The sequence below is a fragment of the Canis lupus genome, chromosome 23 (assembly GCF_011100685.1).
Source record: "Canis lupus familiaris isolate Mischka breed German Shepherd chromosome 23, alternate assembly UU_Cfam_GSD_1.0, whole genome shotgun sequence".
Taxonomy (NCBI): domain Eukaryota; kingdom Metazoa; phylum Chordata; class Mammalia; order Carnivora; family Canidae; genus Canis; species Canis lupus.
The window spans coordinates 6640983-6668089 of NC_049244.1; the positions used below are offsets into that span (position 1 = coordinate 6640983).

A 27107-nucleotide genomic window follows, 5' to 3' on the forward strand; every position below is an offset into this window, starting at 1 on the left:
TCAATCCTTGGACTCCAGGACCACGCCCTGGGCCAAAGGCAGGCGCTAAACTGCTGAGCCACCCAGGGATCCCCATATCTGGATTTCCTAATACCTGCAATTGTTGGTACTAAATAATCTGTTTGTTTGTGTTAGTCTTAAATTGTGGCACTTACAGTGAATCAGTGCAAAAATATTGTATTCCCTTTACTTAACGTACTAGAGTTGGAAATATTAATAACGATATTGATGTGATGATGACAACAGATACCTCTGTCCTGGGAATGATGTCAAAGTCACCAACGTGAAATCTGCAACATTTATTGCCCCTGATTTTACTGAATGGCATCTAGAGGGTATAAATATAGATTTGGCATATTTCCTGTAGTCTTCCAAATTCAGCGCTCCCCAGTTTGAAAATCCAGAGTAACTGTGCCAAGACAGACTTTGGAGGAGCTGTTGATGATTTGGTATTTAGATCTTGATGGAATGCCTCTTTCTGATCCAGATCAGGGAAGCACAGTGATCCAAATCGGAATTTAGTTGGTTTATGCATATTAAGATTGTAAGGAGATAAATAGAATTCATGCTCAGACTCTATTAGCATTGGGCCAATGATGATTTTCCCAATATAAAATGTGTTTTAAATGTTGTAGTATTTTGATTTGGTGTTTGTTTGTTTGTAGCTTTTTGTTTTTGCCATAAACCTATGCATTGAAGCAATGTGGATGATGTGAACTAAGTAGTCCTTGACCCAGAAAGTTAAACAAACTCTTGGGGAATCGTATCCATCAAAAGTTCAGTTAGCTTATAGTGCTGAGAGCAATTAATCTGCTTCTGTACAGTGACTGGCTTGAAAGCATCTTGTATACCCTCAGTTCATTCAGGTGCATCTGCAAGAAGAAATAGAGAAGGCATGTCACACATTAAATTATCAAGGTAAAATATTCCAGGTAAATAGCTCCATAAAGCCACACAGAATGAACATTCAGCTGGCACAATATGGTGAGAACTGTCAGCCTTACATTTATATTTTATATAAGCCCAATAAACAGATGAGGCAAAACTAGGACATTTTTGAAAAAAAAAATTCATCTTCATAGAGTCCTATTGCTTGGGATACGTTAGCCGTAAATCTCTAAAAAGAATGGAATTTTTCTTTTCAAGGTGTATGGAAACGACAATTGAGGGTAAAGATCATCTGGGGTGGTCTATTTTTAAAGAAAGTGATTTGCTGAGGGTGTTTGTCATTCATTCAGAAGGACAGCCAGCTGTGAACCATGGCAGACATGGTAGTAAAAACCAGCTCTTGAGGGAAATAAAAGGAAAGTCTTTCAGTTCTTGAAAAGCATTAAAAAGGAATGCTATCAAGCGAAAGGTAGGTGAGACAGCCACTGAGGGAATGAGAAAATTTAGGGCATTTTCTGTATATATTCATTCATGTACTGTAGATGGAGATTTACCGGTGTGTGTTTAGCAGTGCATGGGTGTGAAGATTCGTGTTCAGCGGATTATGAGGGTCTGCACTGCATGCTTCTGTGAATGTAAATAAGTAATGGCTAATATTTATTAGGTTGATACTTTGTCCCAGACTCTGTGCTAAGAGCTTAATGGAGATCATCTCTTTGAATTATCCCCACAGCCTATGTTTTCCATGCACGAAGAAGTTAACGAAGCTATTAGGAATGAAAACCAGAATGCAGACCCCAGCAGCTTGACCATTTGGGGACAGTCCACTCCCCAGAGCCCTTCACACTGATTCCAGTATCATGTTGCCCAACAGCTGTGTTTCTCTGTGTGTTTGTGTATTTTTTGTTTGTTTCAGAGAATAATCTTGGAGGTGCTCTCTCCGTTGTCTGCAGTAAAATACAATCAGTACATATCTCAGACTGAGGCAATTGACTAAACACTAATAAATACACCCATCTTTTTGGTCACATATCGATGAGCTCAGCAGCAAAATGAGTTGAAAAGCTAAAACCTCAGGATGTGTGTTTGTAATCCCCGACTGAATTTGTCTCCATCTTCAAGCATATCTTCTAACCCATACAGTTCACTCCGGAGTCTTGCCATCTGGCTTCTGGCTCATCAACACAGTTTGGGGGGATGTTTGGGACTGTAAATTTAGGGGATTTGAACTCTCTGAGCCCCATGGATTCATTCACATGGGTATCTAATAGTCATCTGAGAACTAATCCAGCAAAAACGATTGCCCTGTATTCATCCCCTTTCCAGCAGTTGTGCTTCTCTCCACCATCTGTCACCTCAGTAAATGGCGATGGCTTGGGCCAAGGCCTTCTATCTTTTCCTCCTCCTGTCCTTCCCTCAGTCTGTTCTGGTCACTTATGCTCAAGCTCTTTGGCATTCTTCAAACACATGCAACATACTCCCATCTCAGGTTGAGAGGATACCAGGAGCAAAGGCTGCTGGTGTGGATGTTCTAAAGGTGATTTTAAAGACATGTCCAGCAAAGGCAGTCAGAATTTGGCCAACAAAGTTGTACCCCCCTTGTAGGAAAGGAGACCATGGCAACTAAGCCCAGGAGAGAGTGTGCCCCAGGATGAGGTCTTCAGAGGTTCATGTATCTTCATGAGGCAGCACAGGCAGGCATAAGCATGGGCTTTGTAGACTTGATGGACCTGGGTTTGATTCCGGACTCTGCTGCTTGACATCAGTAGACACTTGGCCTCTCTGAGCCTCAGTCTCTTCATATTTCAAATTTTGCAGTGAATTGCTTTCCTGCAGTAACATATGGGGTTTGCCAAAAATCTGCATATAATCTTGGGAGTATGACATATACATGCTGTACCAGTTGAAGATATCAGCTGGGTAAGTTAAAGATAATTTTGGCGAAAAGTGGGGGAAAAGAAACTTATAATGATAAACAGCTATGGGTTTGTTTTTCTCACATTGCAAAAAATCTAGAGATAGGAAGTTGCTGGCCCTGGCCCAGCTACTCAGCAAAGCCATTAGGATTTTCCTTTTCTCTATTCTGCCACCATAGCCTGTTGGCTTATGTCCTCTGGTTTGGTGTCCTGAGATGGCAAGACCATGCCATAACTTTAGACATCATGTCTATGTGTAAGACAAGAAGGAAAGAGAGAAAGGCAGGGCCAAACAAATCTTCCCTCTCTTATCAGGAAAAGAACCCTCTGGAGACATCTGTACCGGATGTACATTTCCTTGGCCAGAGCCATGTCCCGGCCATTTGCAGCTGTAAGGAAGGCTGGGCGCACTGCTGTTCCAAGCAAAATGGAGATTTTGTGAAACAAAGAGAAGCAGAAACCGGAAGCTGGGTATGTAGCTAACAGAGTCTGCCAGCTAAAAGTCCTACAGGAAAAAAAAGACAAAACTGCTTCAGGAGAGGTACGCAGTTGGTTGAGACCTAATCCAATCTACAGGGGATTTACAAACCTTGGGTGGGGAGACATAAAAAGAGAATAGATTATAATATCTACATGGTAAAATAAGAACTGCACTTGGAATACAAGCATTATGTTATAGCAGACCCAAGAAGCAATTAGTTCTTATTGGAACAGTGGAAGAGTCTTCATTGAGCTGAGCAACAGTGAACTTTGAGTACTTCCTGTGTACCAAGCATTTCAGCACTAATTGCTAAGGTCTCCCCAGGGAACAAGACAGAAAGCCTGCCTACAGTTATGGAGTTCACATTTAAAGGACAGACAAGAAACAATGAGTAAGTTCCAATGGTGACAATCTTGACATAGCAGGTGGCTTTTTGGAAGAGAGAAATGGTGTTCTTAGGCAGAGGAGCAACATGAGCAAGCCTTAGAGGCAGGAAAGTGCACCCTTCTAGTCACTTGTACCTGAAATATAGAGTGTGAGGATGGAGGGGCATGGTAAGACTGGGCTGTGTGCAAACGTCTGGCTCCGTCAGAGTGAGCAGAACTGATTCCTGGCTTCACCACTTACTTGTATCATGTCCTTTCCCACTCTGACCCTCGGTATCATCATCTGTAAATTGGAATAGTAATGTGTCATAGCACTGTAGAGTGAGTTTAATGAGAGTGTGCACGTAAATTGTCTGCCACACAGTAACTTCTCCTTGAATGAAATCTGGTTACAATGTTCTGTTCATTGTTCCTCTTCTTTTGAAAACTGCTAAATTAACCATTCCCACTAAAGCCACTCTTTTCCCAGCCAATAGAACATTTTCAGTTACATGTAATAATATAAGACTGTATAATATATGGAAAAAAACTAATTAATGCTCATTAAAAGAGCCATTTGAACTGGTTCACTTATTCATTCTTTCATTCAACATCTTTTAGCACCTGTAATATTCCAATTATTATCCTAGGCAAGCATTATCCTAGACAAGCATTATGAGAATATAATGCAAGGCACATATAGAAGTTAAAATTTTCCAGTTGCCACATTAATACAAGTAAAAAAAGCAGATGAAATTAATTTTAATAATATATTTTTACTTATCCCAATGTATCCAAATACTATCATTGCATGTGATGGATATAAAAAGTTGGGCAGCCCCGGTGGCTCAGCGGTTTAGCGCCACCTTCAGCCCAGGGCGTGATCCTGGAGACCAGGGATCGAGTCCCAAGTCGGACTCCCTGCATGGAGCCTGCTTCTCCCTCTGCCTGTCTCTCTCTCTCTCTCTCTATCTCTCTCTCTCTGTGTCTCAAATAAATAAATAAATAAATAAATAAATAAATAAATAAATCTTTAATGTAAAAAGTTATTGCTGAGATGTTTAACATTCCTTCTTTTTCCGTTGCACCAAGTCTCCTAAATCAGGGTGTATTTTGCGTGCAGCACATCTCAGTTCAGACCAACTATCATTCCAAGTGCCCCATGGCCATACGTTGCAATTGGCTCCATATTGGGCAGCACAGCTCTGTGCACTGGAATGAGCAAAACAGACAAAACTCTGGTCTTGAGGACTTTACAGTGAGAATAACCAGGCTTGCCTTTCTAGATTTTTTTTTATTATTATTAACTGGTGTGCAGACTTTATGCCAAGATTTTGGTGTGGTGACACTAAAACTACCCAACAGAGAACGTGTTTTTCATCTCCTACTATTTCTAGCAGAGTAACCTGCTCAATTTTCATTAAAATTCTAAATATTGATCTGCCATTCCACTCTTAGACATTTATAGCTCTGTTGTACAAACAGAAGCCCCCAACCTCTTGCCAGACCCTCTGTAATTAATACCAGACATAAGCCACACCAACCTTCTCTATTTTGGTTTGCTGGTTGTCTTGATCAGTTGTGTAACTATAACCCCCAGATCTCAGTGGTTTATCATCACCAATGTTTACTTCTGACTCACATCAAAGAACAACATCAACCACATGCCAGAAATTGTTGTTAATGTTGTAAAACCGACCAATATTGTCTCATATGGTTTATGATGACTGGGTCTGTTTAAGAAATTTTCCCTACACAGGTGCCAAGATACTCTCCTACATTTTCATTTGTTAGCTTTCTTCTTCCACATTTAGATTTTTAATTCAACTGTGAATGTGTGTGTGGTACGAGGAGAGGAAGGAACCAAATTTGTCTGTCTCTGTGTAGTGCTAACGTTTTTCTGACAAACCGTTGTAACACTCATGGGGTTCTACACACGCCCACACCCTGTTTCAGGGTTCTGTGTTTAATTTGAGCCCTTTGCTTTATATAGTTCTACATAAGTATCATGTATCTTTTTATTCCTGTGACTGTAGTATGTCTTCAAATCTGGTGGGGATATCACCATCTTTACTCTTCTTTTTTAATAGTGCCTTTGCTCTTTATTCTGGTCTGTTAGTCTGTAGGGAAATTTTATATTCAAATGTTAATTTGTTCAAAATATCCTATATAATATCCTACATTGCATTTTTACAATAATTTGGAGAGAATTAACTTAGTAAAAAATGTTAGGTCCTGCCGTCCATCAACATGGAATACTTTTCTATTTATTCAGATATTTTTATAAGTCCTCTAATAAAACACTTAAAATTGCCTACAGAAGAGTATCCTTGCTGCTATCAACGCTTCTCTTAAGTTCCATATATTGACTCATATTTTTATATTCAGTGTTTCCACGTCTCTGATTGGTTCTCTGGGACAGCTTGCTTATGCCCGCCTCATGCTACCATTGTCCCTTAATTCTTTAGGATATTTATTATGCCTGTGTTAAATTCACATTCTATTCTGCTCCATTAATTTTCATCCCTGTATCATGTTATTTTCCCCTGTGAGCTAATATTATCCTGGGAGTATTTGCTGGTGATTTCTAGCTGATGGGAAGTTTCTCAGGTGCGAAAGCCCAAGCTGTACTATATATCCCTTGTGAGTTTTAGGCAGGGAAGAGTACACCAAGAGATGCCACCCTCTGGAATTATTATCTGGACTCACCATTCCCTGTTTACAATCCCTCTCTCCCAACCAAGTCACCCTGCTCTTCAAGAAACTCCCCTGCACCTCCACACTGGGCACCTCTTTTATACCAAGAGATGCTATACAGTCTCGATGTAGAGGGGAGGCCAGGGAGGAGTTTGGGCAAGTCTTTGGCTTGCCCCCCATGGCACCAGGTATCCAGAGATCCCTGACGTTACATCATGACCCCCAGGTGGTCCCAAGCTGGCATCACTGCTTCAGTTTTCTGTATAGACGGGAGTGTGGAGACAATAAGCTTCCTAAAGCCACTTAAGAGAGGGAAGGGGCCTAACAAAAAATGTTCCCCTATGTGCCCCATGGTGTTCAATTTTCTTCCAAGTTTAAGCTATTTTATTCCAATACAGTGGAACCCAAAGGCCTACTGGTTTCTCTATTTTCTTATGATGGGGGAGCCTCCTACCTCCTTTCTTTGTATGTGGCACATCCAGGGATTGATGTTTAGTCTTCATTGGGTGAGATATAGTATATTTGATTTCTTTGAATTGTATTTAGAATGCCCCCTCTGTGTTAATGAAATTAGTGTCTAGAATGTGGGTGTTTGTACACTTTTGGGACCATTCCCCTCATAAAGTTAGAGCAATAATATTTATAATACAGTGAGGAAAGAATGAATTAGAAAGTCACCCATTTGTATCTATGTTGTGCTATAGAATTTATTTGTTCCTTAAATTGGGAGGGGGGGATTTGCCCATAAAACATTGGATCCAATCACATTCTTGCCAATGATTACCTAGAAATCATTTCCCATATTTTCTCTATCAATTGAGCTAATTCAGTAGGCTGCCATTTCTAATCAATCAGCAATTTTTATTTTCTTGGAAGTTATCTTCTTAAATTTAATGAAATGTTTGAGTATATTGTTAGTAAAGGACTGCAAATCACCTGTATTTGTGATTATGACTCCTTTCTCACTCTACATTTTGTGTATTTAATGGAAATACTTTCTTTTCCTATTGATTTGACTAAGTATTTTCTATTTTCATGTTTTTCAATAAACTAGTTCTTGAATTTATCTAGCCTCTGATTTTTTCTTTAACTTCTGTTTTTATCTGTTAAACACTGTCTCCTGACTTCTTCATAGTCACTTCCTTGTTCTTTTTATTTTTTAAGTTACAGTCTTAGTTTGCTGATTTTCGCTTTCTTTTTTTTTTTTTTTTTTAGATTTTATTTATTTATTAATGAGAGACACACACAAAGAGAGAAGGAGAGAGAGAGGGAGAGCACGACAGAGACACAGGCAGAGGGAGAAGCAGGCTCCATGCAGGGAGCCTGACGTGGGATCCTGGGTCTCCAGGATCAAGCCCTGGGCTGAAGGTGGTGCTAACCGCTGAGCCACCTGGGCTGTCCTTGATTTTCACTCTTTCATTTGTAACAATGAAATCTTTTATAGCTTTGGAGTCACTCCTGAATATAAGGATGATTATATCCCCTAAATTTTTATAATTATTAATTTCATATTATTTTCTGAGTACTCTAAAACAGAAGCAGGTGTGTACGCACCTGCAAGCTGATGAGATGCTGGTGGGGATCCGTTTCCAAATGTTTGGGTGTTTATGTTGTTATTTATTTATATTCTGATTATTGAATTCTTGTCTTATAGCTCTGTGTTCATTGTCTATGCTCTACTTATCTATATTGAGGAGCCCATTGAGGATTCCTTTGTGGTTGCCCATAAGGTAGTGTTTGTATTTCATGGGCCCTTGAAAAGAAAATGTATTTATTAATACGTAGAGAACTTAATGCTCTTGATTAAATCAACATTATACATTTAAGTGTTCAGAAATTATATGCTTTCTTTTACATTGCATTTATCATGGATTGAAGAAAATCAAGCATTTTGATTGATTTCCTTCTATTTCTTTTTAGAGTTTAAAAGTTGTATATGTTCTAATATCATGTTGTTTGGTACATAACAGTGCACAACTGTTTAAACTTCATTGTGGATTGCACCAGACACCACTGGCCTCCCATTCTGTCCCATTAACTTTTTATAACTTAAATTCTACTTTGTGTCATATTAATACTGAAAATATCCCTCTCTTTGCTGGCATTTGCCATTTTCCTTGCTCATTTTCTTATTTAAGCTCTAGGAATTATTTTTGTTTTGGTGGGGCTCTTCTATAGTAGATTTTAAATTTATTTGAGAAGAACATAATCCATTAGCATTTATTGACGTATGTTTGATTTCATCTCTATCATTTTTGGTTTCTGAAATTTTTCATGGTCCTTGCCATTTTCTTTTTTTTTAATTATTCTTTACTATAAAAATCATTTTTTCTAATAAGTTTAAGACAACACAATTTTTAGAATGTACCAATGGTTGCTTCTTAAATTTTGCAAACATTTATTGAAACTATGTGCTTTGAATTATTACTATTTACAGAATAGAGCATCAATCGGTCTACTTTTTATCTTTAAAGATAATGATAATACTACCTACCTAATAGGGCAGATTGGCAGATCAAAGAGATAGTAGATGTAAAGTACATGACACATAGTAAGACTCAAATGTCAGCTACAACTAATACCATTGTTGTCCCTGTTACTTTCCCTTCATATAAAATGAAAAAAGTAACACAACCTGATTTCTGTCTCACCTCTACCCTCCCACTGTCCTCCACCACTTGTGTTTTGTTACTACACATCATGAGATTTTTATTACTGTTAAAACACTTCTAGGGGCACCTGGCTGGCTCAGTCAGAGGAGCATGCAGCTCTTGATCTCAGGGTCATGATTTCAAGCCCTATGTTGGGTCTAGAGATTACTTGGATAAATAAATAAACTTTTTTAAAAAGCCCACTTCTCAGTTATGTGTCATCTGTTTCACTATGTATTTATAACAGGTGAATTCTCTCTGTAAACTGTTTATATCATTCATTGTTAAGTTAACCATGTTTAAATTATTTCAAGCAATAGTCCTTTTATGCCTCGTGTTTTCCCATCGTTTGTTTTCTATGCTCATGAATAGTAATTTGTCTGAGGTGTTTTTTGTTTTTAGTTTTGTGTGTGTGTGTGTGTGTGTGTGTGTGTTTTGTTTTGTTTTGTTTTGTTTTTTTTTTTGTCTGGGTTTAAGAATACTTGAATCATAATTTTGTCTTATAGTGTTTCATGTGGTAGAAGAGATTTGAAGTGAGACTAAGGTCTCTTTCTTCAAGGATGACTCCTTTTCCTGCCTGTACACTCGATGTCCTTCTTTACCTTTGACACCCTACAGTTCTGACAGGATACTTCAACACGCTGGCAGGAGGAGAGATGTCTCTCTTCACTAGGCTGACCGGCACATGGTGATTCCCTCATTGACAGATTTGGGTCTGTTTTCCTCATTTAGCCAGGAACTCTGTCTTATCTTTGAGCAGTGCAGCTGCTCTAGTCATTCTGGAGTCTTCTTCAGGATTCAACTGCTTCTTTATAGCTTCTCTAATATGATCTTCCCTCATAATTTTCAGATTACTATATCCTCACTTTGTATTGTGTGGGAGATTCTCAAACATATGCCCCCATGTCACTGGATCACCTTTCTGCAAAACCAGTCTCTCTTGCTTTTCCTTTTCTTGTTATTTTGAATTTTACTGTGCTATTACTGGTTGCTACACATTCTTTCCTTAACTCTTCCAGGCCCCTCCCTTGCTAATCTAGTTTGGCCACTTCAGCTTGCCTATCTGATTTTGCAGAAATGTTATTTCCTCAAATGTTTTGAGAGCACAAAGCAGAGAGTACATAAAATTTACTCTTTATTCCAGTAGTAAGCATTTTTATAACTATGTTCTTCCTTTACTACCTGAGTGTTATCTTTACTCATTTTATGTTTTAGAAATTTTCACAGGCACCATATTATTGGTTTGTATTTTATGTCCTTTCATTTTTAAATGAAAAGAGTTTTTCAAGATCTAGAATTTTTGCCTAAACATAGTGAGAAAGCTGTCCTGTGATTATTTTAGTATTCCTGTTAATGTTGTTAGAGTCCTTATGTTTTTTTTAATAAATTTATTTTTTATTGGTGTTCAATTTACCAACATACAGAATAACACCCAGTGCTCATCCCGTCAAGTGTCCCCCTCAGTGCCCGTCACCCACTCACCCCCACCCCCGTCCTCCTCCCCTTCCACCACCCCTAGTTCATTTCCCAGAGTCAGGAGTCTTTATGTTCTGTCTCCCTTTCTGATATTTCCTACCCATTTCTTCTCCCTTCCCTTCTATTCCCTTTCACTATTATTTATATTCCCCAAATGAATGAGAACATCCTTATGTTGTATCTTAAACTAGAAGCAAGGTCAATGGGGCAGCCCGGGTGGCTCAGCGGTTTAGCGCCGCCTTCAGCCCAGGACGTGATCCTGGAGACCCAGGGTCAAGTCCCACGTCAGGCTCCCTGCATGGAACCTGCTTCTCTGTCTGCCTGTGTCTCTGCCTCTCTCTCTCTCTCTCTGTGTTTTTCATGGCCATTTGCAGCAGCAAATGATAAACTTGACTCCAGAAAAAAATTCTAATTCATCCACTGTAAACATTCTGTGAATAAAGTCAAAGAGAAATGATAAATGGAGAAAAATGTTTGCTACACAAATATAAAGTAAATTTATAAATCTATAAGACATTTACATATCAGTAACAAGATTTGTAACATACTAGAGAAAAAATATCTTAAGCAGTTAGTTTCTGCTCATGTATTCCACATAAATCAACATATAAAAAGAAATTTAGTCCTACTGATCATTAAATATGGAAAGTTTTTAAAATTTATATATCATTTGTTATCTGTGAAATCGGCAAATACTTTAAAAATGTAACAGGTTTGGCTAAGATATGGAGAGAAAGATACTCTCTTGTACCAACAACTGGGACTGTGGATTTTAAAAATACATATTTGGCCAAGCAAACCTACTTCCAGGACTAGAGCTCTTCAGTATCTTTGTGTAAATATAAAAAGATGTATGTGCAAACTGTTCACTCCAGTATTGTTTATAATTGAAAATATACTAGTGAGGATAATGATAGACTGTGGTGACAAAGAAGCCCAACAAATACTCTGTGGCTCAAGAAATATTTATTTTTCTCTCACATAGGTTTCAAGGAAAACTGTTCAGGTAAGCAGGGCAACTCTACTCCTTGTGGTCATTTAAGGACCCATTTCCTTCCAAGATACTGCTCCAGCATCCTCTAGCATGGCTGTAATCTCCATGGTCAAAGCAGGGTCAACACCACATCCATATTGGGTTTGATGCTGAAGGGGAAGAGAGGACAGAACAGGCATGCACACAGCCTAAAGGCCTAATTTCAGAAATGACACATAGCATGTCATTATATTCCATTAGCAAGAATACTGTCCCATTTGTGCAATTATCTGCTGAAAGCTTTGGGAAATGTAATCTAATCATATACACAGGAAGAAAATGAAAATAGATTGTGGTAAACAAATTCAGGTCTCTGCCTCAGGAAAATGCTAGAAACAATCAAATAGCTAAAGAGTCTGGTACCTCCATTTGATGGAATATTAGGCGGCAAGTAAAGAATAAATTTAATCTCTCATACTGTTAGATACATGTAATAGAAAGATCCCAACATACATTATGAATTGGAAAAACAAGATACAGAAAAATGTGCACAATATATTCACATTTTTGTTTTTCAAATGAGGATGTGCTACGTACTTAAATGCAGATATATACACAGAACATTTCTGGAAGAAGTCACTAATGTTCAACTCAGAGTTGAACTAGGGGTCTAATATGAGAGGAAAACTTACTTTTCAGTAAGTCCCTTTTTGTACCGTATGATCTTTTTTGACCATACGTGTCATTATTAATATTACAAAGTATAAATATATAAATATGAATAAGTTATTCCCTTGCTTAATACTTGCCAGCAATTATCCATTGCTATAAGATAATGTCCAAGCTCATTGACATGCTTTTCAAGCTCCTTTCTTTTCAGGTCCCTTTTTACCTTCTTATGTCTGAGATTTGAAGTTCCCTTCTTGTGCCATTCCTCATTTTCCTGCCTTTGCTTATATAAATAGTCTATCAGCCTAAAATACTCCTCCAAGAACCCTGGTACTCTGTATTTTACATTATTCTTTTTTTTTCCACACAAGACTGAATTGTTTAGTTCCATAAAACTAGTATCATGGATCTGTCCATGTATCTCCCCAAGATGAAAATAAGGACAAGGGACAAGGGTTGTGCCTCTCCTCATCCCCAGCAGAATGGATGACAAATAGCAGGGAGTCAGTAAATATCTATTGAAGTAAAAAAATAATTTCACTCACTTAATTTAAAAAACATTTACTAAGTGACTACAAAATTCCTCTCAAGTAAGTTCTCTGTGCCTTATCCTTTTTCCAATTTTTCTCTTTTGTCCTATGCATTTTCTCCCAACTAATTTCTGTCCCCTCTTTGTCAAGCACACTAACTTTAGAGTCCAACCATGCACATAAATTAAAAATGAAACATTTTTGAATTAGTAAGGGAGTGCATTTGTATAAAATCATGGTTCTTAAGGGTTATACAGATAGAAAAATAAATATAGATATGTGTATATGGGTATATGAGTGCTCGTGAATATATTTCCTAGTTCTGTCTACTGAGAGAGCCTCATATCAATGACACCACAGTAGCAATTAACACATCCAGTACCCAGATATCAGTTCATAAGAACCATTACAAAAAATAAAACTACCAGGCTTCTTTGAAGAAATGACTGGCTGCAAGACCAAAACAGGGAAAATATGAGATATGTCCAGAGAGCCCTGTAGTGTTAAGAAGTAAAGAAATGGGGGCACCCCCAGTGGCTCAGCGGTTTGGCACCGCCTTCGGCCTGGAGCATGATCCTGAAGACCTGGGATCAAGTCCCACGTCAGGCTCCCTGCATGGAGCCTGCTTCTCCCTCTGCCTGTGTCTCTGCCTCTCTCTCTCTCTCTGTGTGTGTGTGTCTCTCATGAATAAATTAATAAAATCTTAAAAAAAAAACAGAAGTAAAGAAGTATCCAAAAATAATTGGGGCATGTTGAAAAGACACGGATGCCAATCTAAAGGAGCTCCCAATGACCAAACGTGGGACAGTTTGAGCAACAAAATAGTGATAGTAGCGAATTGTAACTCTTAGAATCCAGCACATAATCCCTCAATCCTACACTAGTAGAAATGAGTAATTGAGTGAATAAATAAATAAATAAATGAAAGAGAACTCTACAATAGACCACTAACTAATTAATAAAGGACTGGCGGAAATAAACATCACCATTAAGCAAACACCAGATAATAAGTTTTGCAGGCAAGAGTCACTAATAGATATTGACATTAGAAGGGAAATGTATGATGAGAAACAGGATATCTGCACCATCTCAAAGTATTTGCCCTACACAAAACACATTCATCACAAATAGAAAAATGTGCAGTAATTTTACAGTGGATACGCCTGGCAAATATCACTTTAATCCAGTGACCAAAGTCAGTATCACCAGATGGGACATATTTGACATCAGGTACCTCCTCATATGCTGCACTCAGACAAACCATCATTTTTGTCCTATTGTTACAAAAAATTTATGAAGTCAGTCTAATGAGAAAACATCAGGTGAACTAAAATTGAAAGACATTCTACAAAACAATGGCTTAGTAGTCTTCAAAGGGGTCAAGGTCATGAAAGATGGACTGAGAACCTAGTATGGATTGGAAAGACTAAGGAAACATGACTAGATGCAATATGGAATCCTGGATTGCATCCTGGGCCAGAAAAAAAGATATTCTGGGGCAATTGGCATAATCCCAATAAGGTCTATACATTCATTAGTCATTTTATATCTCTGTTAATTTCTTGGTTGCAGTCAGTTCTCCTAAGGTTATGTAAGATAACAACCTTAGGAAAAACTGGGGGTAAAAGACATATGGGGGATTCTACTTTTTGCAGTTTTTCTGGATAGCTAAAACTACTTTTAAATAAAAAGTTGAAAAAAATAAAATAGGTCATGCAATTTATTACTGGGTTATTCTCTGGTAGGTAAGGGAACCCAGAGCCTTGCTAAAGTGAAAAGTTCAGAATAATTCTCCAACACCTAATGGCTAATGTTTAAAATGAGGAGTTTTCTCCCCCTCGTTTGGTGTCATCTAACTGTGGAGTTTTTTCTTAGTTATCCAGAAGAAGCAACATCTTTATTGTTCATTTGGCAAAGGAAACTGCCCTTATCTAATCTTTAGCTACATACATCTGCTAAACCCAGGTGAGGCTCTTAAGCAGAGTTGGTATTCTTGCAACTAACTGCTCTGATTCTCCAAGCTGCCTTTAAAGCATCAAACTGTTTAATCAAAAACCATTTACTAGGTTTCTGTAAATCTAACGTGTGGCTTTAGAGGTGCTCTGCAGTGGTTTGAAAATGAAAAGTCAAGGATCATACATAGTGTATGAAATACTCAAAGGATTCAGCATATAAAATGACTTAATCTATTAGCCATATTTCTCAAGACATAAGTAAGTTTTCCTGAGTAAATACAACACAACAGAGCAGAAGCAGGCTGTGGGAAGGGTATTCAGATGGGAACTCAGAGCTTGGGTTCTGGTTCTGATCCAGCTACTAATTTTGTAGTATATATGAAAGTAAATCTCAAATAGGGACACCAGTTTATGAGGGTGCCCCCAGCTGTCAGTTTTATTTTTCTTCTTATCCTCCTCTAACATGGTTGGTTGGAATTTTGTTCATTGCCTTGACCATGTTTTGTGCAATGTCACAGCTTTCATTGTTGGTCAGAAGATTCTCATTTGCATGTAATAAAAGTTCACTCCATCTAAAGCACAATGTAAGCCTGACAGTGACTTCACGGCCTTTCCGCTTCCCTTCCACCAACCCCTCCTTGCCTCCACCCACGAACACCTGAGCTAAGGCCTCCCCAAGACTTCAGTGGAGAACCTGCATTGGGAAAATGAGCTGTGCTTTCTTCTTTAGGTCAGCCTCCATCTCCCTGATTTCCCCTCCACCTTTCTCACTTACTCTCCTGCTTCTGAATCAGCAAGGAATTTTGCACACAAGAGCCCTGGGAGGCCTCCATCACGTCCCATTCTGAAAGGTGATGAGTAGAGCTGACCCTCCTAATGCTCAGAGGGTTGATGTGTCTGATTGGGAAGTCTATAGACCCATGAAGCACCTTGCCTCCCTCCACATCTGTGAGCATCACCCAATGTGACTACCTGCTGGCACAGCTCATATGCCCTCCTCCAACCAGCAACACCATGGCTCCCAGAGCCTGCTCTGCATGGCCTCCAGTTGGCCACCGCAACATGCTTTCTAGGCTAGCCTCAGAAATAAGTGCCTTAGAGTCCCCAGGAACACACTTACAGGCCTAATCCTGTCCTTCAAGGTGTTTTGGAACAGCCTGGCCTGCTGTAACTGCTCAAGAATATGTAGGATCAGGAAATTTTTCTGTAATTCTCTGAAGGATGCTGGGGTAAGCAGATTTTTTCTGATGGTTAAGTGCGCCTGAGCTTTGGAGTGAGCCACACCTGGATTCATTCTTTCAGTATTTCTTGAGCACCTATCCTGTGTTTGTCTGAGGTTCTAAGGTATAGATGTTAATATAACAGTGGAAATCTTCTGCCCTCCATGGATACTACCTTCTGGTTTGGGAAGCAGATAGTCAACAGGTAAATAAAGAAGTATACAATATAAAATATAGAGTCAGAAATTGGTATCATAAGGCTCCTGATAGGATATATTGAGAAGGTCACAGCACCGATTCTGTAATATTTCTGTCAAAAATGTGTAACCCAAATCTGTGAGGAAAACATCAGACAAGCCGAGATTGAAGGACATTCTACAAGACAGTTGTTCTATACTACTTAAAATAGAAATGTCATAAAAGACAAAAGCTAAGACACTATTCCAAAATTAAATGAGACTTAACTACACTTATCACAGTACGCAGTGAGTAATGTATGGAAGTGTTGAATTGCTATGTTGTACTGCTGAAACTGTCATAATATTGTATGTCAAGTAGACTTCAATTTAAAAAAACTACATGAAAACCAAAAGCAATGCATAATCCTAGATTAGATCTGGAAGCAGATTTTTTCACGCCCTGAAGGAGATTATTAGTATAATTCTCAAAATTTGAATATGACTTGCACATGAGATAATGGTATCACATCAATGTTAATTTATCATATTGCATTTACATAACAGTATCTTTGTTCTTGGGAGATACACACTGCAATATTTAGGGATAAGGGTCATGACATCTGCAGCTCATTCCCAAATAGTTCAGTAATGAAAACAATAGTAGCAATGACAACTATCATAATAATATCTGTTGTTTTCAGGAGGATAATAAAAAGCAAATATTGCAAAACATTAATAATTGGCAAACCTGAGCTTAAGGCATGATCAGCATTCTTCATGGAGCTATTCCTGCCAATTTTATGGGGGTTTAAAGTAAAAAAGCTTAAAAATAAAACAGCAGTAAGTGTTATGAAGAGGGCAGTGGAGATGGAGTGAGGTGGTCAGGGAAGGTCTCTTGTGACATGACCTTTGGGCAGAGAGCTGATGGAAGGATTTAGTGAATTCTGCAGAGGAAAGAGCATTGCAGGAGGAGAGAAAGACAGCAGTCCTTATGTGGCAGTGTTCCTGGTGTCTTTGTGGAACAGAATGGAGACGAGGAGCACTGGGGCATTGAAGGCAGAGTAAGTGATGAAGGACAGTGGTAAGAATGGTCCCAGGTCAGCTCATGTAGGGTCTGGGAGGCCACAAAAAGGATGTGAGATGTGTTTTAAGTGTGACAAGACACAATGGTAAGAGAGTAGTAGAGAGAGCAGAGTAGTAAAACGGCCTGACTTTCATCTGCAACAATCATTCTGGGCAACTTGGCAGAAAGTAGAGTACAAGGGTGCAAAAAATTGATTGCAGTCGGTCTGCTTTTCAGTGAGGCCTTGAGGAAGCAGGCATGTAGGTGAGATAGGATGTCAGATCAGTCTGGGATAATGGTGGTGGAAGTGATGTGAAGCGAGTAGATTCTGCACAGGTTTTGACAGTCCTGTTGACTAATATATTGGCTCATGGACTGGATATGAAGTGTAAAGGGGAAACTGGAGTCAAGAGCATTTCCCAAGTGTGAAATCTGATAAATTAGAGAGAGTAAGGTATGCCAGTTACTGACTGGGAGCCTGGAAAGTGAGGAAAGTAGCTGGAGGACTGCCTCTTGGACCCACAAGGGCACGAGGGTCATAGTTCAGTGCATTTCTCTATAAGAATCCAGCTCTTCCATATGTTCTGCCAAGACCCCAACATCAAACTCGGCTTCCAGTGCCTTCTTGTCCACTTGAGAGGGGGCCTGAGCAGACAGCTGCTCCCTGTGGCCTGCACCAACCCTGGCTTCATCCCCCAGTAGGGAGCGGTCTGGGAGTGCTGGGGTATAATTTTTCTCTCTCTGTCTGCCCATGAGGGTCAACAGATAGACTGTAGAGATGCTCCCTCCCCTTGCACATCCTTAGGTCATCTTAGAGATGTCTCCTGGTTTTCTGCATTCGAGGAGAACTTTTCCTTTGCTGTCAGGATTCAAGGTCAACAGGAACACGTTCATCTGTTTCCTTCAGTTCCAAACCCTCACACTGCAGAGTGGCCTGATGTGCTCCCATGCTCATTCTGGTTCCTTGACCCTAGGTCCTGCCTAAGCAGGCAGGCAATCCTAAAGAACACTAGAAGATAAGCCTGGGAAACATGACAAGGTTCTAAAGGGAGGCACTAGAGGTCATAACACAGGGGGAAGTGGGCGGAGTTGATGTGGTTTGGAGAGAAGAGGGAATATAGGAGACATTTTCAAAGGAAAAGGGATTAGCCTTGGTTACAGAAAGTGGAGTTTAAGATTAGAGACAAGAAAAATTCAAAGAGTATTCTGCCAGGAGATTGTTTCAGGCCAAAAGATTTTGAAAGGATGACTTCTCTTGAATGTTGTCACTACTCAATGTGGAGAACTCCAACATGTAAGGCAAGAAATCATTCATTCAATCACTTACTCAACACAGAATGCTTTGTTTTAGGTCCCAGACCAAAACCCATACCTGTGTGTCAGCGAAACAAAACTGGAAAGAATAGCTCTCGACCTCAGTGTATAGAATGAACGTATGCAGAAGGTTCATCGTGGTGATGTACTTCTGTTACAGGTCATGGTATGCAAACGAAAAGACATCTGGAGCCCCATATAAATGGAGAAGTCAGGGAAGACTTGGGGCAGGGCGTGAGAAGCAGCTCCAAAGCTGCGACTTAGATAATAATGAGCAGAAGCTCTTCAAGAATGTGTGAGGAAAGCCATTCCTGGCAAAACAGCATGGACAAGACAGTCTACCCAAGCTTCCATTCTTATTACCCAGTGAAACGCATGGCTAGGCATATTGTCATGTGGGCCATTAGAGATCCTGCAGAGATGACCTCCGTGCAGCTCCTTCTGATTGAAACTGACAGCTCTAGGAGCACAGTCTTTACCTCGGCAAGATTTTATTGAGCATTACATAGTTTACCAGGGCTGCGTAACAAACTAGGACAGACTGAGTGGTTTCAGCAACTGAGATTTATTTTCTCAGAAGTCTGGAGACTAAAGTCTGAGATTCAGTTGGCCTCTTTGAGGCTTCTCCCTTTGGCTTGCAGATGGCCACCTTCTCCGTGTGTCCTCCCGTGGCCTTTCCTCTACGTGCATGCATTCTTAGTGTCCATATGTCCAAATCTCCTCTTCTTATAGAGATACCAGTCAGATTGGATTAGGGCCCAGCCTGAAGGCCTCACTTCAACTTACTCATCTATTTAAATGCCCTGTTTCCAAACACAGTCATGTTCTGAGGTATTGAGCATTATGGCTTCAATATATTAATTTGAGGCACATAATTCAGCCCATAATACCTACTATTTGTAAGGCATCATGGGAGATGGTTTTAGTAAATGAGGTCCAGCATAGTTAACTGTAAAAACTTTTGTTCTTTGTTCCATCACTAAATCAATAGAATCATTTAATATATGAATCAGAATCATTCATTCTAAACTCATTCTAAACTCATTTGCCCTTGAAACAGTTTTTCCCTTTTAGACAGCCATCATTTTTCCATTTTTTCTGGTTCATTGGCCTTCCTAGGACCCAGCCCTCTCTCTGCTCCTGTGTATAAAAATAATAATAATGTGGTCCCTGGGGCTGTATCCCTCCTCCCAAGCTGTCACAGCAGCGACAGCAGTAAGCAGAGAGGGGATTGGCCACTGATGGACCTACTGAGGAAGAGTGGCCACAGCATCAGATAGCCCAGTGTTACTCCCACTTGATGGGTCACATGGTTCAGGACCAGTACTCTCAGGCCCAACCTCTGTGCTTCCTGGTCAGGCAAGCCCTTTCTCTAGCAAAATTCCAGGGCTAAGGAGTATACTCCAAAATGGGCCACAGAATCCATTTTAATCCAGGTGCTGATGCCCCATGTCTCCATTCTTCCTGAATGGGGCACCTGGATGACTCAGTTGGTTGAACATCTGACCTGTGATTTTGGCTCAGGTCATAATATCATGGGCTGTGGGATCAAGCCTTGCATTGGACTCCACACTCAGCACGGAGTCTGCTTAGGATTCTCTCTCTCCCTCACCCTCTGCCCCTCCCCCCCACACTCACATGTGCCCTTCTTCTCACTAAAATAAATAAGTAAATATTTTTTTTTAAAAAGTACCCCCTCAGCAAAGCTTTAGTGAGAAATGTAGACTTTACTGAAGATTTTAAGAAAAAAGAGGAGGTTTATGCTGCACACCCTATTCAGTAGCTGTCTGGCCCAAAATCCATACCACCTCTATCTTTGTTTTCTCACTGCCTTTTCTTGCACACCTCCCTTATGGCAGCACACTCCCTCTTCTGACTCACCTCTAATATAGATTGCAGTGCAGTTCTATCCCTGACTGCAGACCTAACCCTTCTCAGTGCTTCCTAGAACACAATTCTGCCTTATCATCATTATCGTCATCATCATCGAGTGTGATGCTTGAGATGCCATCTTCCCTTGCCTTTGGCTTCTCAGAGTATTTCTCCTGAGCACATATAGTCGTCTTTCCCAAGAGGAATCTTGACCTATCCCTGAAGGTGTTTCAATGGCCCCAGTATTGTTATACTGGCATCCACATGCAGGCAAAGGATAAGAGCAATGCTCCCAACCTCATGCCAACCAGAAAAGACAATGGGGTGCCAGGGATTTTGAAGACTGAGAGTGAAGGCATGGCCCCTGAGTGCCAGGACTGTGTCAGGGGCTTTAGATGTTTATCTTATTTAATTGTCACAACAAACTTGCAAGAAAAGTATTATTGTCCCCATTTTATAGATGGGGAAATTGAGGCTCTGAGAAATCAAGTAACTTTCCTGTGTTCACACTGCTGAAGACTCGTTAGGCCTAGAAGGGCAACGAAGTCCATTTGACCCCAGAGCCTTGAATGTGTCATCCTCAGGTTTGAAGGATCCTCTGTCCTTGCACATAAGATGATCATTAAAACTCATCCTCTTCATTAAGCATCTCATCTGTGGACCTTGGGAATGTCACCTCACACCTTTTTCAAAACAAAATTATTTATTTACTCATGAGAGACACAGACAGAAGCAGAGACAGAGGCAGAGGGAGAAGCAGGCTCCCTGCTGGGAGCCTGATAAGGCAGTCTATCCCAGGACCCTGGGATCACAACCTGAGCTGAAGGCAGATGCTTAACCACTGAGCCACCCAGGTTCCCATCATTTCACATCTTTTGTCCCATTTTGTTCATCTATAAAATGGGAATGGTATTTGCCCTGCTGCATTCACAGGACTATTTCATGGAAAGGTATGTCAAATAAAAGTGTGTGTGTGTGTGTGTGTGTGTGTGTGTCTATTGCTATACAAAAAAATAAATAAGTAAAGTATTGATGTGTGCCATTGAACAAGATTTAACCAATGCCAGCACTCTTGGTTTAAACAATATAGGTGAGGACTGTTACCAGGATAAGGAAAAAAAAAATCCACAACACTTGAAAGGAACATGGTGGTACCTCAGGAAATTGATGATCTTGAATTTCTCCAGCAACGAGGAGTAGGTGAGAAGTAGCCAGGAGTTCCATGCTACTACATTCTTCCTGTTCTAGCAACTGTGGACTTGGGAGCTACACAGAAAAGTCTTTGGAGGAAATATGGCAGTTAGACTTAGGGCCAAAGGGAGCAGCTTGCTAGTTTATCTCTCTCAGGGTATGTCTCTAATGTTACTCCCTCTAAGACATCCAGGTCCTACCACTGCAATGGGTTTCTGAGGATTACCATGCCTTATACTCTTTCTACTTGCCTGCCATCATTACTTGGGAAACGTGCCCACACATTCTGAAGTCAACTAGTGCTTGCCTCTAATCTGGACTCTACCATTTTTTCTGGGTTTATTTGGGCACATTATTTCACATTATTTCAGGGTTAGCACAAAGATCAAAAGATAACTTATGTAAACCCTTAGGATGGAGTCTCATATATAATAAGAGCTGAATAATTTGCTAATAATTATTATCATTATCATTATTATGTGCTAGGCACACGTTGAGAGTAGCCTAAATGGTCTTTTTTATTTATTTATTTATTTATTTATTTATGTATTTATTTATTTATTTATGAGAGACAGCATGAGCAGAGGGAGGAGCAGAAGGAGAAGCAGACTCCCTGCTGAGCAGGGAGCTTGATGTGGGGCTCCAGGACCCTGGGATCATGACCTGAGCTGACAAGCAGACACTTAACCAACTGAGCCACCCAGGCACCCCAGCCTAAATGGTTTTAAGAGGAGCTCAGAGCAGAAAGCAGGAGGGACAGTGACATATCTCCACTCTGCCCACTTGGGTCACACAAAAAAGAAAGTCTCTGTCCACCTGCAGAGAAGGTCAGGCAAGAAGGCCAGATAAAAGTTAAGCAATCAAGGAGAATCAGGCAGTTTCCAAGTAGACTGGAATGCCACTTTCAGGCAGAATAAAGGTACTGAAGACTTACACATCATTGAAAATCTCTGGGCTTCTCTTAATGTTTCTGTGTGCCCGGGATGGCAGAGGGGTGACTGAAGGTATGTTGGGCAGGTGTATGGCCCTCGTCTATCAGGAAGGGTCTTGTATCACATAGTGAGGAGACTGGTTATAACTTAGATGTGAAGGAGGCCATCAAATACTTACACAGTTCAAGTATGTGTTTTTAAAGTCAGTTCCTTCTTTAAGGCTTGAAAGATTGTCTCTGACTATTCCAGCCCCCATTGACAGCTCCATTTTCTGACTTCTAAGAATAGGCAGTGATCAAAACACTGCTTATCCCTTGGTAATAAAGATACAGGCTCTTGTGTCACTATCGGATAGTCTGAAGCTTTGCTAATTGTCTCCAGAATTAAATCTTAGGCTTCCTATAAGTAGAGACTATTCAGAGTTCTTTTGCATTCCCTCACTGTGCTGACTCGCCAGAGCAGGAAGGGAACTTAGCAGTCACTGAGCTGTTCCTCTCTGTTTACTGATAGAACCCAAGCTAAAGAGCTTGAGGGCCTGCCAAAGCCACATTGCTCATGGATGAGCACTGATCTGATCATACTCAGTAACTGTTGCTTTACCAACATATTCTTTAACAACAGTTTTTGGTTATGACAAAGCCAGGTAGATGTAAGATTATTTCTGACTTTGAAGTCACATCCAAACTGAAGCCAATCAGCACCTGGAATATATTGTGTTTGTCTTAAAAGAAATCAGGATATGAATGGGTAAAGTGTTGATGAGAAAAGTCCTCATCACAGGCATTACATTTCTCAGGATCCCAGTGCTTACTCTCTGCCTGTAGAGTCACAAATAAAATGTTAGGGGTGAGCGTGGGAGGAACCACAGCATCAGCCAAACTTGGAAGAAAGGAAGTAAATCTGTGTGGCTGGTGGAGTGTGAAGGAACCTGAGTTTCCACGGGAGTGCACAGGACTGTCATAACACAGCAGGACAAGTAACTCATTCCCCTGAGTCTTAGCTGTCAGCAATTGGTTTAATAATACCTTTTCAGGAAAAAAATAATTAAAGAATAAGTATTTCAATTGAATAAATATCCCTATTTTAAAAAGGTTAAAATATGAAAAAAGAAAAAATGTTTCTATTAAAATCAAAGATATAGATCACATGTGGGCACCAAGGATGAGGTATGTGCATGCAGATGACCTCATTTCAATCCAGAAGCAAAAGCCAACACATTATTGATGGGGTCTCATAATAGCAAAAGAAATGTTCATAGAGGAGACTTGATGGAAACCGAACTGACATGGTGACTGTACCTCCTGATTTATGCCTCTGTGGGCAGAGATGCGTTTGCTCCAGAACCACACTTCCCCACAAAGTGTGACTTCAGAACCTGGCTGAAATGGCCAAGTACATGCTGGTTAATTAACTTGATGTGCTTCTGTAGAACAGACTGGTAAATCGTATACGCATGCCACTGCCATCACCTGTAGGCAGTGATTCTCCATGTTCCATTTCTCTAATGATACCTGACTTCTGTGTTCTCCATTTAAGTGCCATGGAAGTGTTGCTCAACATGGCAACTACATAGATTACTGCAAAAGTTCCAGCTGGAAGATAAAGTATACCAAACAGAGAACTTTTACTAAGAGGGGATCAAGGGTAGGAAACTTTATGAAGGTCTTTTTGACTTAAGGGGCTTTGGAGTTAGAAGGCCCTTTATGTGGATCTTTATCCTGCAACTTGCCTGCTATTTAAATTTGGGTTTCAGTTGTCTCATCTGCAAAATGAGGTAATAACCTGAAACAGACCCTTCTGTATGACCTTGCATCCTTCCACTGGGCATGATGCTAATCCACTGAAACAGCTATTCTGTATCTTCTCACTTCCAGCTTCCAACTCCCTTTCATTCCCCTCATTCAGGAGATAGACTTGTTTTTGTTTTCACTGAGAAAATAGAAGCAATAAAAAGAAAAGATCCATATCCAACCAGCACCAACTTCACCAGCCTATCTTCCTCTCTCTCCTTATGAACCAACCACCTCATTCCAAGTCTAAACTGTCCCTCCTGCACTGGGTCTCACCTCCTCCTATCTACTTGAGGACATCACTCCAGCATTTCCCCCACTCTCTTCTGCAGCATCAGATTTATATCATGCTGAGATAATCTCCTGCATTGAAACTCAATGAGACCAAACTCACCCTTGATGCTGCATTCCCCTTTCCCTATCACTAATCCCCTCTAGAGCAAAACTGCTTGTGCTCACCACCTGCACTCAATCTCTACCCCCACGACTATTTTTTCTCAAAATCTTGTCAATTAGATCTTCACCCCTACTACTTCACTGCATCTGCTGTCATTAAAATGCCCCTCCTTGGGGCGCCTGGGTAGCTCAGATTATTAAGTGTTCAACTCTTGATTTTGGCTCAGGTCATGATCTCAGGGATATGAGATCGAGTTCCTTGTCAGGTTCTGTGCTCAGCACCGAGTCTGCTTGAGATTCCTTCCCTCTTCTTCTCTCTCCCCTTCTGCTCCTCCTTCTGCTCACATAGGTGCATGCGAGTTCTCAAATAAATAAATAATAAATAAATAAATAATCTTTTAAAAAAAGATCCATCTAGACATTCTCCTAATTAACCCCTAGCCCCTAGCTCACATACTTGACATATAGGCTTCATCAATGATGTGAGTTCTTCTCTCTTCCTTGAGTCATTTTATTCCCAGAGCTTCTAAAACATCCCTCTCCTTCCTTGCCAGTCTCTCCTTCACAGATTACTTTGCTTTTCCTTAATCTCCTTGACTTCCATGTGTCCATCCTCAAAGCACTTCTCTTCAGTGTCCACACTAACTACATAGTGACCTCACAAAGTCTCATGGCTGTAAGAATCATCTATGTCCTCATGACTCGCGTATGTATTTGTCCAGCTTGGACCTCTCACCTGAAACCCAGAGTCATATATTCAGCTCCCTGTGAATTCCACACAAGCATTTCAAACTTCCTTTCCCCAGCTCAACCCTTCATCCCCACCCCACTTCCCCACACCAACTCACTTCTCCAGAACTCTTCCTTTGAGTAAATGATTCATTTATTCACCCACTTGCTCAAGCTCCAAACCTTGAAACCATTCTTGAGTCCCCTCTTTCCTTCATATTTTATATCCAATCCATCAACAAGCCAAATTGGCTCTACCTTCAAAATGTACTCCATATTCAGCCATACTGTACTATAACTATATTAGGCCAAGCCAAAATTAATTCTCCCCAGGATAATTGCAAGAGTTTCCACCTGGTCTCTGAGCTTCCATCTTGCCCTTCTCTAATCTTTTTCACAGAACAGCCAGAGTAACCCTTTTAAAATTCCCTGCTCAAAACCATCACCCTTAGGATAAATTCCAAAGCCTTTGCCATTGCCTGCAAGGCCTGGCATGAAGCTGACCCTTGACTTCTCTGCCCTTTTTCTACCTCAACCTTCTGCCCCAGACATACTGACCTCCTCACATTCCTCAAACACTCCCACCTTGTCAGGGCCTTTGCCCTTAGTTTCCCCCACTACCTAGAATGCTCTTCTTCAAAGTAGCTCAGGCCTTCACTTTTCACATATCTCTGCTCCAGTGTCACCAGTCAGAGAAGCTGTTTTTATCACCTTCTACAGCCTGGCTCAACTTTCATTTCTTTTCTGTCTCTTATCCTTACCCAACATTATATTATATATATGTATATCTTTGATTATTTACTTTCTGTCTTTATCCAATAGATATTGAAACCTTAAAGGTAAGGATTTTGCTTTTTTCTGTTGCTGTATCCCTAAAGACAAGGCCAATGCCTGGCTCATAGTAGTGATGCAATAAATATTTATTGAATGAATTATTGAATGAATGTATTCATCAAATCACGAGGATGTTCACATGAATTGAAATATATAAAACAGTTTTCTAGTGTATAGAAATGCTACTGACTTCTGGGCATTGATTTTATATCCTGCCACACTGCCAAATTGCTATATGAGTTCTAGCAATCTTGGGTTAGAGTCTTTTGGATTTTCTATATAGAGTATCATGACATTGGCAAAGAGGGAGAGTTTGACTTCTTTGCCAATTTGAATGCCCTTTATTTCTTTTTGTTGTCTGATTGCTGAGGCTAGGACTTCTAGTACTATGTTGAATAGCAGTGGTGAGAGTGGACATCCCTGTCTTGTTCCTGATCTTAGGGGAAAGGCTCCCAGTGCTTCCCCTTTGAGAATGATATTTGCTGTGGGCTTTTCGTAGATGGCTTTTAAGACGCTGAGGAATGTTCCCTCTATCCCTACACTCTGAAGAGTTTTGATCAGGAATGGATGCTGTATTTTGTCAAATGCTTTCTCTGCATCTGTTGAGAGGATCATATGGTTCTTGTTTTTTTCTCTTGCTGATATGATGAATCACACTGATTGTTTTACGAGTCTTGAACCAGCCTTGCATCCCAGGGATAAATCCTATTTAGTCATGGTGAATAATATTCTTTTTTTTTTTTAATTTTTTTTATTGGTGTTCAATTTACTAACATACAGAATAACACCCAGTGCCCGTCACCCATTCACTCCCACCCCCCGTCCTCCTCCCCTTCTACCACCCCTAGTTCGTTTCCCAGAGTTAGCAGTCTTTACGTTCTGTCTCCCTTTCTGATATTTCCCACCCATTTCTTCTCCCTTCCCTTATTTTCCCTTTCACTATTATTTATATTCCCCAAATGAATGAGAACATATAATGTTTGTCC

At 40.2% G+C, this 27107-nt stretch overlaps 1 protein-coding gene and 1 long non-coding RNA gene across 4 annotated transcripts in view; one reads left to right on the forward strand and one right to left on the reverse strand.

Annotated features, from left to right (window-relative positions):
• The window catches only part of STAC (SH3 and cysteine rich domain), a 151473-nt gene that overhangs the window by 31070 nt on the left and 93296 nt on the right, over positions 1–27107 (forward strand). The window contains exon 2 of one of the 3 annotated variants that reach the window (XM_038570366.1): positions 3120–3275. The exons of the other annotated variants lie outside the window; for them this stretch is intronic. Within the exon in view, the coding sequence (XP_038426294.1) occupies positions 3120–3275 (156 nt within the window). The remainder of the gene's footprint in view (positions 1–3119; positions 3276–27107) is intronic. 3 annotated transcript variants of the gene reach the window in all.
• Positions 285–25177, reverse strand: LOC102156232. Its single transcript, XR_005376840.1, has 3 exons — positions 25016–25177; positions 21405–21529; positions 285–872 (listed from the first exon to the last, which is right to left on the reverse strand). It is a non-coding gene; the product is annotated as an uncharacterized LOC102156232 (long non-coding RNA).